Source organism: Diabrotica undecimpunctata, chromosome 8, assembly GCF_040954645.1.
Source record: "Diabrotica undecimpunctata isolate CICGRU chromosome 8, icDiaUnde3, whole genome shotgun sequence".
Classification (NCBI taxonomy): domain Eukaryota; kingdom Metazoa; phylum Arthropoda; class Insecta; order Coleoptera; family Chrysomelidae; genus Diabrotica; species Diabrotica undecimpunctata.
In genome coordinates this window covers 7,821,561-7,837,825 of record NC_092810.1, presented here as the reverse complement: position 1 = coordinate 7,837,825, position 16,265 = coordinate 7,821,561, and the positions used below count along the sequence as shown (strand labels likewise).

General features: G+C 30.8%; 1 protein-coding gene across 2 annotated transcripts in view; it reads left to right on the top strand.

Annotated features, from left to right (window-relative positions):
• Positions 1-16,265, top strand: part of LOC140449234 (cullin-associated NEDD8-dissociated protein 1-like) — a 51,972-nt gene that overhangs the window by 18,515 nt on the left and 17,192 nt on the right. For both annotated transcript variants that reach the window (XM_072542422.1, XM_072542421.1), the window contains exons 8-11: positions 2,191-2,511; positions 11,051-11,339; positions 11,802-11,997; positions 14,455-14,712. In XM_072542422.1, the coding sequence (XP_072398523.1) occupies positions 2,191-2,511; positions 11,051-11,339; positions 11,802-11,997; positions 14,455-14,712 (1,064 nt within the window). The remainder of the gene's footprint in view (positions 1-2,190; positions 2,512-11,050; positions 11,340-11,801; positions 11,998-14,454; positions 14,713-16,265) is intronic.

The window sequence follows — 16,265 nt, the reverse complement described above, 5'->3', positions numbered from 1 at the left end:
ATGTTGAATACACTGACATGTTATTAACCTTAGGCGAATGTTTAGGATGTTCTAGTGCAGCTGTGACACGTAATGCAGAAAAGTTTCCTAGAAGAAACTTACCAAGTAAAAAAACATTTAGAGCCGTTGAAGGACGTTGTCCGAGAAACTGGGAATGTGAGACCAAATAAAATAAATTCTGGTAGACCAAGAACAACAAGAACAATTAATAAAGAAAATAATATTATATATTATTGTCTTAAATAGCAAGACAAACAAATACTTCTTCTTCAAGTACTTGGCGGATACTGAAAGAACAGCAATTACATCCTTATCATTACAGACAAGTCCAAGAGCTCTGGCCAAATGATCTACCGGTTAGAGTGGATTTTTGTGAAACATTGTAACAAAGGACAGCCCACAATCCAAAGGCCACCTTTACGCGACAAGGTATGTTTAATTCCCATAATGCACACTACTGGTGTGATGAGAATCCACGAGTCAAAAGGGTATCATATTACCAACACTCATTTAAAGTTAATGTTTGGGCAGCAACTTTAGGTAACAAATTAATAGGTTATCATATTCTACCTGGAAATTGAAATGGTGATATGTATCTTGATTTTTTAAACAATTCCTTATTCGAGATATTAGAAGATTTAACGCTAAACGAGTGAAGATCTTAATTTTTTATGCACGATCGAGCTCCACCACACTTTGATAGAAGGTGTCGTAATTGGTTGAGTAATCATTTTAAAAATCGATGGATTGGTAGAGGTGCAGAAGCTCCGATTCATTGACCTCCTCGGTCATGCGATTTTAACCCTTTGGACTACGCAGTTTGGTCGTATATTAAGGAAAAAGTCTATGCTACAGAGGTAAATTCACGCCAAGAATTGGAAGAAAGAATTCAACGTCAATTTAATGATATTATAGCTGATCCCCTACCGTTTAGAAGGTTAATGGAATCTTAAAAAAAAAGAATAGACTTGTGTATTCGCGAAAATGGAGGGCATTTTGAACACTTACTGTAATTGAATTTTATTTTATGTTCTTAGTCATTAATTTAATTTTCTTCTTGTGAGTTTTGTTTAATTACTATTTTATACCAGCATCAATTATTACTTCATAATTTTCAAATCAAAATATTCCGAAAACGGTACACAGTATCGAGTTTTACCAAGAGTACCTTTTTCGTGTAAAATTGAATGATGTTTAAGTTTACTTGAAATTTTGATTAATAATTATTATACTCTTAAAAAAGTTATATTGACTAATACTTAGTACGATCCGTGTAACTAGCGCCCTCTATGAGAATCAGATATAAAAACAAATTCATGGGATGTATCAGCTTCCAAAACGTATTCGTATAAAATTTCATTACACTGTTGCCAGTAGTTTCGGCAAAATCGTAAAAAATGCGTAAAATTTTTTTTCTTCAACGCCCTGTATCTTGAAAACGGATAGCGTTACAAAAATTTTTTACCCAATTATTTTTCAGTTTTTTACCTACCTTAGAGACGGGGTTGCCATTTTTTGAAACACCCTGTATATAGATTTATAACTTAACTCATTCGAATTAAGCCAGATTTTGCTGGTTTTTAAAACTATAACCGAAAAGGATGTTTTCTCTTTCAGACCCCAATCAGTTTGTCCAGGTTTGAACCTCGTCTGACTCTCTCCATACTAGTTTCTAACCGCCAGCCATTCAGATCTCTTTTTAATTACGCTTTTGATTCGATAATGGACCTTAAAGTGCTGGGCCTTCAAATTTGTGGGGGAATTTATTTAATTAAGACCCAAATAGACACTATGCAGTTAATATTTTCTTTAGTTGTTCCGCATATACACCTGGGTAAACAAAACTTCAGATTATTTTTACGTACCAGCCAGGGGCGTCCCAAATAAATTGTATATATTTAAATGTTCGATAGTTAAAGGAAAAATTCATGCTCACAAGGTTGTGATCTCAATCAATACAGGGACCTTGGTAGCTGCGGCCATCGATAAGATTGGAGAAGTGTCATTAAGTATTTGGTAGTTTTGGATATTTGTTAGACTATCACGTGAACCTGTCTTTGTGCGAAAAATATGTTCTTCCCGTGATCACGTTTTTAGTTGATTGATTCTCGTTGCAATTGGTAATAAAGTGTATTTTTTACCGATATTAAGCAGGATGCAATAAATTATTTATTTAGAAATATTTTTTAGGTATTAAGTTGCCCATATTGTCAGAGGTAATGTCTATTCTAGCAACGTATTTAAGAAAGAGCCATAGAATTTTAAGACTGTCTACATTACAATTAATCGATTCTGTTATGAATAATTATCACAAGGATTTGAACGAAGACTTATTGAAACCTATCGTATCAGAAATACCACAATTGATTGATGAATCTGATCTACAAGTTACACAGAAAACTCTCGTTGTTTTGCAGTTGATTACTCTGTACCATCCAAAGGCATTACAAAATGTGAGAACTACTATTATGCCACAGATTATATTACTCGTGCAATCCCCTTTGTTACAAGGTGAGTATTCTATTTTATTATGTACTATAAAATAAAAGGTTTTTCTAGATTTTCAAAAAATTTAGTCCATTCCATCTCACCTATTTTCGAATTTGGTTTAGCATAAAGGGTGGTGAATCGCCAAACGGGCCATGGGAAATTCTAAATTGTTGAATTCCTGCCTCTCTAATTATTTGACATCGAAAGTCAAGAAAAACTATTTGTAGAGGACTGAAATATGTACCGAAAAGAAATGGTAAAATTGGTCTATGAATTAAACGTATTCCAAAATTTTGCAAGAATATAATACATTTTTCAGGCCACCCCTTAAAGTCAGGCCACATGCGGTGCAAGTGAAAATTTCCTGTTTGGCGATTCACCACCCGCTATATATAATATACATTAATTCGAGTATTTTTGTATAATATAACTTTAATAGACACACGTTAAGTCATTTATCCTAAAAAGCTTTATTTTTACTAAAGGCATATGATTTTTTTAGTATTATGGCGGCGCCAGCAAATCTATCATCTTGTCTAAAAATATTAAAAGTACTAACTGAAACCATTCTTTTTTTAACCAAGTTTCTCATAAAATAAAGAAATATTTTTGTCTCACAGAAATTTTTCTATGCTTCTGTTATTAATCACCCTGTAGAGTGTAAAATTCCACATATTTTCCAAGTATAAAGAATACTGTTATGTCTTTATTAATTCTAATTTATTGTTCTTATTTTAATTTACTAAAACACGATAATTTATATCAATTTATTAAACCACTTAGACCCATTTGTAGTACCATGAATTCTCCTTGTAGTGAACTATCAAAATTTTTATTAAATATTTTAAAACCAATTGCAAATAAAAATGACACATTTATAAAAAATACACAACATTTTTTAAATAAATTATCAAATATTGAATTTAATCCAAATAATACTTTAGTAAGTTTTGACATAAATAGTTTATTTACGAATGTGCCATTAGATAAGACTTTAAATATAGTCAAGACACAATTAGAAAGTGATGATACATTGGCAACTAGAACAAGACTAAATATATCAGCTATAATGGAGTTAATAACATTATGTACTGATAATACATACTTTCAACTAAATAATGAATTCTATAAACAAAGTTTTGGACTAGCAATGGGCTCTAGTTTATCTCCATTATTAGCCGATATATTTATGGAAGATTTTGAAACAAATATTGTTTCTAAACAAAATTTAAAACCCTCAGTATGGTGGAGATATGTAGATGATGTATTCTCAAAATGGCCTCATGGATCAGAGTTGTTGGACACATTCCTAAATGATATAAACGATAAAGAAGAGACAATAACATTTACCATGGAAAAGGAATATAATAACACATTACCTTTTCTGGATGTTTTAATCTCTAAGAACGATACTGGATACGAAACTCAGGTGTATAAAAAACCAACACACACCAACAGATATTTAAATTTCAAATCAAATCACAATATTAATATTAAAAAGGGAATTATTAAATCCTTATACGATAGAGCCAAAATTACTTGTTCTAACGAAAATTCGTTCTTGGAGGAAAAACATTTGTTAACATCTGTTTTATTAAAAAATGATTATCCTTTATCGTTTATAAATAAGGAATTTTCAACAATCGATCGAATAGAACAAAACAACTTAGAACGAGATCCTACAGCATATGCAAGGAATAATACGAGAACAATAACAATACCATACATAAAAGGATTATCGGAAAAGCTTAAAAGGATAGGAAATAAATTCAACATTTCAACAACATTCAAAACAACAAACACTTTGAGATCTATCTTGTCCAAAACCAAACCTAACAATGAACAAGAAAGGACAAAGAATTGCATTTATAAAATACCTTGTGAATGCGATCAGTTTTATTTAGGTGAAACATCAAGACCATTAAATGTTAGAATAAGTAAACATCAATCCTATATTAAAAATAGAGAATTTGATAGATCTCAAATCTGTAAACACGCATGGGATAATGAACTTAGGGTTCAATGGAATGATTCAAATATAGTCCTAAAAGAAACGGATGGTAAAAAGAGAAAAATCAAAGAAGCGGCTCTAATTATGCTAAATGAGACCAATTGTGTCGCGAATTCCTCGGCAGAATGTAGTAGGATCTGGTTACCCATATTGAAAGAGGAAGTTATTAAAAGGAAAATACCAGTATTGGTAAGTCAGTAACATATAGAGAATACATCATTTATGTTTTTTAAATAACAAACATATAAAATCGGAATTTGGTGTTTATTGAAGGTAAACTAAATGCACGATCAAATACTTACCATGTCGGGATAGTATTATGAGGTTTTTTTTCCTGGTTTTTCCCTCATAATTTACTATGGAATCACTAACAGGAGAATTTTACTGTCATCATGGCATGTATTTGTCTTTTTAAAGACGAATTACATGTTATGATCTTTTCTGACGGATATTCTCAAGTTAAAGTTGATTTCATGTAATCGAATGAACTATCTTATAAGTATAGTCGTCCCAGGAACGCAACTCAACAATATTGGCAATATCATTTTAAAGTCTTCTACTTTAAAATGTATAAGGTATGTCTGAATTGTCAATATAGATGAGTCAGATAAAATTAAATTATTAGAAGAATTTTTTCACTAAGTAACAAAAAACAAAATTTGTTTAATTTACTAATGTTTGTATTTTGAGAACGATTTCCGAAGTGGAAATTGAAACGTCAATAAACGTATTTTAACCTTTAATTGTGGCTTATTCCCATTTAAATATAAATTCACTGTACAACAATTTGTTTGACTAATAATTACATAATTTATCTATCGGACGTTACAATTTAAACGCGAGCGCGAGCTTCTTTTTTGACTGTTTTCATAATGAAAGTTCCGTCGTATTTATACGAAAACAGCTGTTTCTCGAACCCCATGGTTGTTGACCTGCTTTGCCTCGAATGCACGGGCCTATTTCCGGAACGTTCGAATGGACCGGTTTTTTATTACTTGGAATTTCTGTTAGTCGAAGGGTCGTAGAATCTAGAACATATTAGTGAATAAACAACATGTTTACAGGTTTTTAATATGACTCATATTTTTACGTAACAATACCATTGCCTACATTTTTTTTTAAATAAGTTTTTTGGAGTATTCTATACCATAATGGAATTAGCTACCTTATCTATTCTTATTATACTAATCTTATATTATATATAGGGTGAGTCATGAGGAACTTTACATACTTCTACCATATGTAGAGTCCCTCAGGGAGCATATCATGTGGCCACTAAAAAATGTCAACTCCTCTTCTTTATTAATTAACAGGGTGATTTGTGTAATTGACCATTTATTTCATTTTACTGTAGTGTTTATACGGCTCATTTGATTTTTTTAATTTTTGCATGATACAGTACACTACTATCAAGCATTCGACTGGTATTAGCTAAACTAAAAAATTCCAGGACTGGCTTTGGAAAAATTAATTTAGGGATTCGTATTAAATATTACACCCTGTATATATTTTTTTTAAAATGCAATAAGTGATTTTCAAACTACATAAATAGCCAATGAAAACGACATTGCGACAATGTTGTCGCACTTTTATTAAATTTTTAGTGAACGATCAAATCTTACCAAAAATAGAACAACCATAATGAAGTATCAAATTATAAGGTAATTAATTTAAACAAATGTTATAAATTTCAAACATTTTAATTGAAATGATAAACTGAGTCACTGCACAACAAAAAACAGTAACTACTAACAATAACGAAGAACAATTTAAAAAAGAAACTAAAAATATGTACATAGTTATGATAAACCCATAAATTAGAACTGGAAAAGATACAATAATGGTAACAAAATAAAAATAATTCAAAATAGATTTTCGAAATGGAACCCTGCAGCCTGTACACATTTTTGTTGCCGAATTGTTAATTGACGCATTGAATTACGGATACTCTGGGGATCGTTTCTAATAGTATTACAACAATGTATAATTCTATCAATTAATTGTTGTCGGTTATTAATATTCACTGCGTAAACTAGTTGCTTCAATCGTCCCCAAATATGGTAATCAACGGGATTGAAATCAGGGGATCTTGAAGGCCACGAAATAGGACCTGCACGTCCTATCCACCTGTTGCCATAAACATTATTGAGATGTTGTCTCACTGCCAGTAAAAAGTGTGGGGGTGCCCCATCATGCTGAAAATACATCCCTCGGATAGCATGGGGATTTTCTTCTGCCCACACATGTGAATTTCGTGAATTATTTATCCCGTCTCTGGTAAATTGGGCTTCATCTGTAAATAGTGTCCTGTATAGCGTTGGTCGATTATTGTTAATCCATCTACAAAATTCCAACCTATCGATCTCATCTCCAGCATGTAGTCGCTGAACCATTTGAATGTGATATAGGTATAGATTATTTTTTTGTAAGACTCTACTTACTTTTGATTGAGTAACATTGAGTTCTCGACTTACTTGTCTAGTGCTTATTGTAGGGTTCATAGTAACGGCGTCCATAATGTCATCTTCCTGCGCTTCATCTACATGTCGCTCTGTTGTTCCACTAGGAAAAGTGCCATTTTCTCGCAAATAATTAAAAACTGACCCAAATGTTGGATGACTGGGAGTTCGACGATTAGGAAATCTCCTGCGATATTCTCTACTAGCAGCCCTACCATTCCCATTACAGAATCCATAAACAAATATTATGTCTGCATATTCTGTGGTCGAAAACTGATGTGGCATTTTGAACGAAAGTAACAAAAGCTCTACCAAAACTAACACAATGTACTTAACGTAGATGACAGAAGAAATATGTATTCTTGTACACATAAATAACAATTGATAATGACAATAATGACAATGGGTATAAAATATCAAGAAACATCAAACGGTCAACGCCAACCTTCATTTTAAACTTTTTTAGATTTATTTTTATTTAGTACAGTTGATGCAATGTATTATTATTTGACATAAAATTTTAATCATTTACAATCAACAAAAACTAACACATACAAGAGGTTTGACTTTTTAATCAATTTAATTTATTATTTATCGAAAATAATGCCCCAATACGATCTATGAGTAAAAATTTAAAATTGAAAAACAATTGATTCTATCGTAGAGATAATACAAAGTGACAGTAAAGATGTTAATTTTCTACGTATTAGATTATGTTGTAGGAACTCATTTTAATTTAAAATGTTTGAAATTTATAACATTTGTTTAAATTAATACCTTATAATTTGATACTTCATTATGGTTGTTCTAGTTTTGGTAAGATTTGATCGTTCACTAAAAATTTAATAAAAGTGCGACAACATTGTCGCATATGTCGTTTTCATTGGCTATTTATGTAGTTTGAAAATTACTTATTGCATTTTAAAAAAAATATATACAGGGTGTAATATTTAATACAAATCCCTAAATTAATTTTTCCAAAGCCAGTCCTGGAATTTTTTAGTTTAGCTAATACCAGTCGAATGCTTGATAGTAGTGTACTGTATCATGCAAAAATTAAAAAAATCAAATGAGCCGTATAAACACTACAGTAAAATGAAATAAATGGTCAATTACACAAATCACCCTGTTAATTAATAAAGAAGAGGAGTTGACATTTTTTAGTGGCCACATGATATGCTCCCTGAGGGACTCTACATATGGTAGAAGTATGTAAAGTTCCTCATGACTCACCCTGTATATATATATATATATATATATATATATATATAAATATATATATATATATATATATATATATATATATATATAATATATATATAATATATATATATATATATATATATATATATATATATATATATATATATATATATATATAGTAAAAACAAACTATCGGCACACTTCTTTCGATTTTGTCTTCACTCGCTTCCGGTCCCACATCAGGTGATGCTCTTTGCTTTTTCAATCTCATTCCCGTCTGTCTACTATCCCTTCCATAATTTCTTTTAACCAATCAAAACATTCTTTGCATTCAACTAAATTCCAAAACTCTCCAAATTCTTAAAACTCATCTAATTTTAAATTCCCGTAATTGTGTACAAATCATACAAATCAATAACTTTCTACTTTCTCCTTCGCTATTAATGACTGCTTTTGAGATAACAAAAATGAATCCCTGAAAACGGCAAGTAGATATGATATTTCAATGCAACCTAATATTTACAAACTATTCTTAAATCTATTGATTTCCACAATTTAGAAAGTTCCAGTTCAAACACAAATCTAAAATTGACAACGTCTTTATTTTAGCACTTCACCAACACTATAAAATTAAAACTGTACTAGAATATAACTATAACATAATTTTACAAATTGTTTGTCTTCTTCTTCCTTTGCTCTATATACTAAAATGTTTTTATTGATTCTAATTTATTTATTAAAGGTTCTATTTATAACACTCACAAATTTATTAAAGTCTTTATTTGTACTAATTTATTTTACAATTAATTTATTATAATACGTGCGTTACAATTTAAAAACGCGGCGCGCGATCTTCAGATATTAACTGTTTCCACAATGAAAGTTCCGTCATATTTATACGAAAACAGCTGTTTCTCGAACCCCATGGATGTTGACCTGCTTTGCCTCGAATGTCCGGGCTGGTTTTTCATTTATCCTATTTCCGGAACGTTCGAATGGAATTTTTTATTACTTGGAATTTCTGCCAGCTAGTCGAAGGGTCGTAGAATCTAGAACATATTAGTGAATAAACAACATGTTTACAGGTTTTTAATATGACTCATATTTTTACGTAACATTGCCCCCCTCTTAAAAAATGGTTCCTCCTGGAACCTTGTCGGGACTGGAACTGGAACGGTATGCTGGTATCGGCAACTGGACCCTCTTTTACAACTTCCAGTTGTCTCTAAGAGAGTCTCTAAAGATCTCCTCCACCATACTTCGGATAACCCTCCAATCTAATTGGCAACACTCTAACTTTGGCATGGCTAACTTTTGCACGTCGGACTCTAGTACGTGCTCTCTCAATTGAATATTAGTGAATAAACATGTTTACAGGTTTTTAATATGACTCATATTTTTACGTAACAATACAATTTCGGATCATAATATATATTAATGTGATATTAAAGGTCAGAGGTGCGCCAAAAATTAATTAGGTAATTAATTAATTAATTAAACTTATTTAAATGATGCAATTATGATTTTATCACACTATTTAATTCTTTTATCTCAGGGTTATATTCGTGCTTCAATATCTATGCTTTACATATGATAGGTAAGGTCTGAGGGATACCGGAATAATAAACATATATGATACAAAATTATATATTCAAATAAAATTCACACTCAAATATCTTAAACAAAAAATATCTCATATAAAGATTATCAAAATTTTGTTCTACTTACGTGAACCTTCAAAAATTAATGTTATATACTATATAAATTAAAATTTCAAATCACAATTGTTGTTCTATATCTCCTGATAAATATTTCTATCTTTTCTGGAGCAATTAAAAAAAACTTTGTTGATAACGAAAAAACTGACGAATGAAAAAAAAAACTATCTCTCTGAAGATGAGTTGTCCAAATCATTGTTCCTGGTAGCCTACACTATCTATTCTTCGCAGTTCCCTAGGTAATCGGCAATCTTACAACAAATTATTGCGAGCCTCTCGTCTTCAATGATCTCCTTCAGATGCACGTATCGTTCAAAAGACGCTAGCCTCTTCTCCTCTAGATAAACTGAATCTCTCGTTCCGGCCTGAACAGTGACTCTTGGAATATATAAGTGGAAAAGTATGACTTACAATATTTTACTGGATCAGCTTCCGTCAAGATACACTTAGTCCACGAAAACTTACAAACATTCACTTCTAATGCTTACTATCACTTGGAAACCGCCAAAGAAACACGACTGTTCGCCTTGCACCCTTGGAAAACAACTGATTCTATTTTTTTCCTCAAAAATCCAGCTAAACTCTCATTCCTACATATCTATCTACCTCTTTTTCAATTTCCTCCAATCAGAGTTCCTCATACTTCCCACCATCTACCATTTAGATGACAAACAACAATTTTATGTACAATTATAAATTTCCTACAAACTATTAACATGCTAATCGGTTTCTACAAATTCTTAAGAACTAACGGAGAAATATAATTTCGAAATTCTACCCTATTGTCTTTATTCACTGTACAAGTCCATTTGGAAAACCCGGTCGTATTGTTCAATTCACTACGTTCACTCAAATATATTTTACCAAGAAAATAATTTATGCATATCTTAAATTTTGTTTACTACAGGTAATCCAAAGATAATGGACTTTCATTTCTTTGAAATATCTTTTATAGTTTATCAGTTGAAATATTTTGAATTAATATATTTTATAATTTGAAATATATTAAGAGCAAACCAATATTATTTTTAATTTTACATAGCATAACAACATATATATATATATATATATATATATATATATATATATATATATATATATATATATATATATATATATATATCATTGTTTCTAACACTACTTTTTAACATAAAATATACTCTTTTCAGATTCAACCTTGCAATCTATTCTAGGCTTTTTAAATTCATTAATTAAATGTGACTCGCCAGGATATTCCCTTTACCTCAGACTACTTAAGGAACCAATACTGAGTACACCGACTACCCTATCAAGACAGGTATTCTGTTCCCTAGCCAAGTGTGTCGCTACAATAACAGCTGCTAATGATTTAGTTACTAACGAAATGATATTGGTGTTTATTAATGAATTTAAAATTGCCACCACCGATCATGAGAAAATATTCGCATTATTGGTGCTAGGAGAAATTGGTAGAAAAATGTAAGTTTACAAATACTTTCGAATAACTTGATAAAGAAAAAATAACATTTTTAGATATTTATACAGAAGTAAAAAACTTCAAAATTTGTATATTGGTATAAAAACAGTTAATTAAAACTTGTTAAAAATGTCGTCCAAAATTTTTAAGTTTTTTAACTATGGTATACAGCAAACTACTGGGATTTTCCCATTCATTTTTATTTTTAGATATCCAGTACCCTCAAAATTACATTTTTCCAAAATGTTCCCAAAATTTTGTTAATATTTGCAAGACATCTGTTTTAATATCCCAATGTACTTCTTAAGCATATCTGTATTGGTATGGAAATAGTACCAAACACAAATTTAAGGAAGAAAAAGAGACAAATTTATTTAAAAAAATTAGTTTTTCTTTTTTTTTTTTCAAAGTTTTTGCACATTTGAGTTTATGTTTTGTCTTATTATTGATTGTTTATTTTTCAGCGATTTATCCTCATCAGATGTGATAAATATAATACTTGAATCTTTTGTTTCCAAATCTGAAGAAATTAATTCAGCTGCTAGTTATGCCCTCGGCAGTGTTTGTGTTGGTAAATTATGCCATTACATGCCGTTGATCTTGAAACATTGTCAAGCAGATTCAGCCAATCTGTATTTGTTTTTGACATCTTTGAAGGTGGTAAGTTTCTTAATTCATAAAAATATCCAATTAGAAATATTACGTTTTTAGATTAGGAAATAATAATTTCTAGTTATTTACAAAACGGTACTGTATGACCCTGTATTACTGTTACACTTCTGCTTCTCGTCTCATACTTTAATATAAGCTAATAGTCTCCCGTTTTATACCGCTTCGCGGCTTTGGGAGTATAGCAGGGTAGTCTGCTATATCTAGGGCCTACGGTATACAAGGAAGGTAACATGGCCAGTGCTACGCTTCAACCGCCTATTATTACCCCTGGTTTTACCCAAGGTACTCATTTTTTTCAGGCTGAGTCGACCTGGGGCCTATAGACATTTTTAAAAATGTCTAGTTGTTCTTGCCGGCGGTAGGATTCGAACTCCGGACCACCGGCGTGCGAGGCAAGCATCCTACCGCTTGCGCTACGCAGGCCCTTTCATACTTTAATATATCACTTATTACATATATTTTCAATACCTGTATCATAATGGGCATTATTTCTTAAATACTAGAATGTCACTATTGTAGAAAAAACTTGAGTCTTTTCTACAATAGTGACTTTCCATACGAGGAAAAGAATCGATGTTGTTCCTTAGCTTTGGCAATTATATTTACATCTTGAGTATTAGGAGCCTTACGACCTTTTCTTTTATCTGTACCTGCATATGCTCCTGAATCGCCACGTCTAGCCAGTGCCAGATCTATAACTTGAAAACTTACAGAAGTCTTACAATCAATACGGTATCTTTTTGGCCTCAGTAGAATAACAAATTGGAGAAGCTACTTCAAAAATCACGCGATTTTAACTATTTTCTCTCCCTATATTTTAGAAACTGTTTGCTTAATTCGTAAACACCTACTTGTTTTTCCAGCAAGACCTAATCATGACTAGTCCACCAGAAATTCAACCTTTGATGTGTATTTACCGATCCCGTCCACTGAGGTAGTGTGGTATTATCCCTAAAATATTACAATTCATAAAAAGATTAAGTTTAAAAGGAACGTGTAACACATTTCGCGTTTGTTTATATAAAATAAGTTTAATAATTCAAATCGAGGACATTCATAAAAATAGCCTCGATTAGAATGTGTAAGTCAGCAAAATTGTGAATCGTAGGTTGATAACACAAACTTGACCCACTAATGAATGACTGCTGATGTAGCAAGGAATATTATAAAAGAGACAACGATTATTATCTCCGAGATCATAATTAAATTAACGGCAAGATGGCAAGTCGAGATAGCACGTATTAGCACAACGTCAACTAAGTACTATTACATTTAAGATTAAGTAACTCTGTAAGAGTGTACAGTAGTGTTTTAAATAAATGTATCATACGATACCATTAAGTGAAGCTTATTTATTACAGTAGTAAAGAAATCTATATTATTCGGCAGTTATTGTTATTTTTCTGACTTTTTGTAAGCTTTGTCATATAATTGTACAATTTTTAGTGACAATAAAGCATAATTCTATTCAATACATTTATTACAACGGTTCTAAACCTTTCAAAAAAGTTACATATCTCTGCTCTGCAAACCAGGCCTCCACAGTTTCTATCATCTTTTCATTGTAAGAACATTTACGCTTTTACTTTTAGACTTGTTTTCAATACTATAGACAATGGTCAGACTGAGCAAGATCTAGTGAATAAGGAGGATGTTTGGGTAATTTGATCCCTAAATCACGATATGTTTCACGGCAACGTGTGATTTGTGTGCAACGGCTATCCCAAAAAACTGAAGCAAGAAGATTTTTGGATAAGAAATTCTTTAAGCCTTATAGAATCATAGTATCTCCTTCCTACCGATTTCTGCTTTCTTTTTGTGTCGTTGAAATATACCGAAATTTCGTTCCATAATAATAACCAAGCCAAAGAAGTTGGCATCTTTGCCAAACCGAATACAGCCGAGAAAAGTCCTAGATGGTAAAATGCAGGCAACCAACAACTGGTCCTAACCTCTCTCTTCAAAATGGTACCCATAGGAGAACAATTGGGACTTTTTGGACCTTTTAATAACTCGCTATTAAATGGTTTAAATAGTAGTTGTGTAGTTTGGGATGTTCCTTATGGCGTTGGCAATCCAGCCACTTTTCTTTAAATTAAACTTCATTTATGTAGTTCCTCCTGTTTTATTAAGTTGATGATGACAATGATGTCGAAACGCATCCTATATTTTATTAAATAAATATTGTTTTTACAATTGGTGGTTTCATTCAGAGAACAGTAATCATTATTACCTCACAAACCACATCAGAAATATACTTTTCATTATATAGTGAAGTCCCATATAAGTGTAAATGATTTGAAAATTATCTCTCGTTGAAATTAAAATTTTTGCAGTTCTCCTATATATGTAAAGACAGTGGATAAAAAGGGTATCATAATAATCCCTTTAAATTATTAAACTTTATTTCTGCTTAAGTATTGGTATACATTTTTGTTCTTTTAGGCAATTGCAGGTTTGTCAGAGACACGAGAAGGAAAACGTGAGTTGCTTTCACAAGCTCCTTTGATATGGCAACAATTATACAACTGTTGTGACTGTACTGAGGAAGGAAAGAGAAATGTCGCAGCGGAATGTCTCGGAAAATTGGCGTTATTAGATCCCAACGAGTTCCTACCAATATTAGAAAGTTATTTAAATTCTACATCACCTTTAATCAGAAGTACAGTAGTGACAGCAGTTACATTTACCATTTCAGATCAAGTGAGTATATCCTTAGAATAAAGAAAATATTATTACGATGGGTAAACGAGTATATATATATATATATATATATATATATATATATATATATATATATATATATATATATATATATATATATATATATATGGTTTATCGCGGTTCTCAAAGAATTAGTTTGTAAGCACTTTTTGAAATTATCTTTATTATATCTATTATGAAACACACATATATATATATTTAACATAGTCAATGTAAATTTAAAATAAACTATCTTTAAATTAAAATTCTTATGACACTAATTAAATTATATTAACAAAATTGTGTACCTTTCTGTTACTGAATGCCTAAATGAACTGTTCTCCACTATATAGATTTTAATCACCACTCAATGTCTTCGTTCTCAGCTTCGGTTATCCTTGTTTTTGGTGAAATTACTTTTTCCGATTATCAGCTTCTACCAATTTAAGATATATTTTTCTTCTCAATAGCATTTATATTTATTCTTCTTTTTAATACACCAATATCCAATCACTGTATAACTACTATAATTTGATTTCTACTAATCTTCAATCATAATATAATTTTTAATTTCTTCCAATCTCCAACCAATTATCTTCTAATATACTTTCCAATACTATCAAATTTTAATACTAAATCATTGATTATTGCATACTTTATACTTTCTTCCTAATTCTGACTGACTAATCTTGAACTTACTGAACAACTGACTGTGACTAACTGTGTCTGTCTTCTTACTAACTAACTGTCTGATTCCTTACTGACTGACTGGCCATTTTGAATCCAAATCACTGAGTATTTATACCTTTTCAATGTTCCAGAACCATCTGGCAAGAAATCATATTCGAATTGTTCTATTTCCTACATATATGAATGTTCTCGAAAAAGTATATGTTCGATTATGTCCATTTCACAGACATAACCATATTCGCGAAGGTTCTACCGTAAACAAAGGTTAAATTCTGTGTTCTAGAGAATTCTTTACTTTTCTATCGAGAATTTTATTGACATTTAGGCTTTTCAGATCAGAATATAAACTTATATGTAAATTAAACAACCTTAATTAATAAACTACACTACTTCAAATCCGTAACTATATGTAAACTAAACATTTTAAATTAACAAATAATCCCACTTTATATTCGTAACTATTATTTATCTGTCTGTCACTTATTCAGAGTATATTTGGTTGCCTATGCACATGGCTCACTTAAATATATCATAATTATTAAAAAAAAAAACTTTTTACACTTATTATATGTGAATTTCTTAAGAATGCCCTCATATAAATATATTCTATAGTATATAACTTATTAAAATAACCAAATACTTTTTATATCTAATATTATCTAGTATATAACTTATAAATTATTTTTTTAAACACTATTTTTCTTCCTCCTATGTTTATATTATCTCAATATATTAAGAAATACTGGATATTATTGACTGTCGATATAAACAAACAACACAGTTTATTAGAGCTGCAGTCAGAAAGTTTGGCCGGGATGTTACAGAAACACTCTTTTGACTTTTGGTCTAGCTTTCGGAATTGT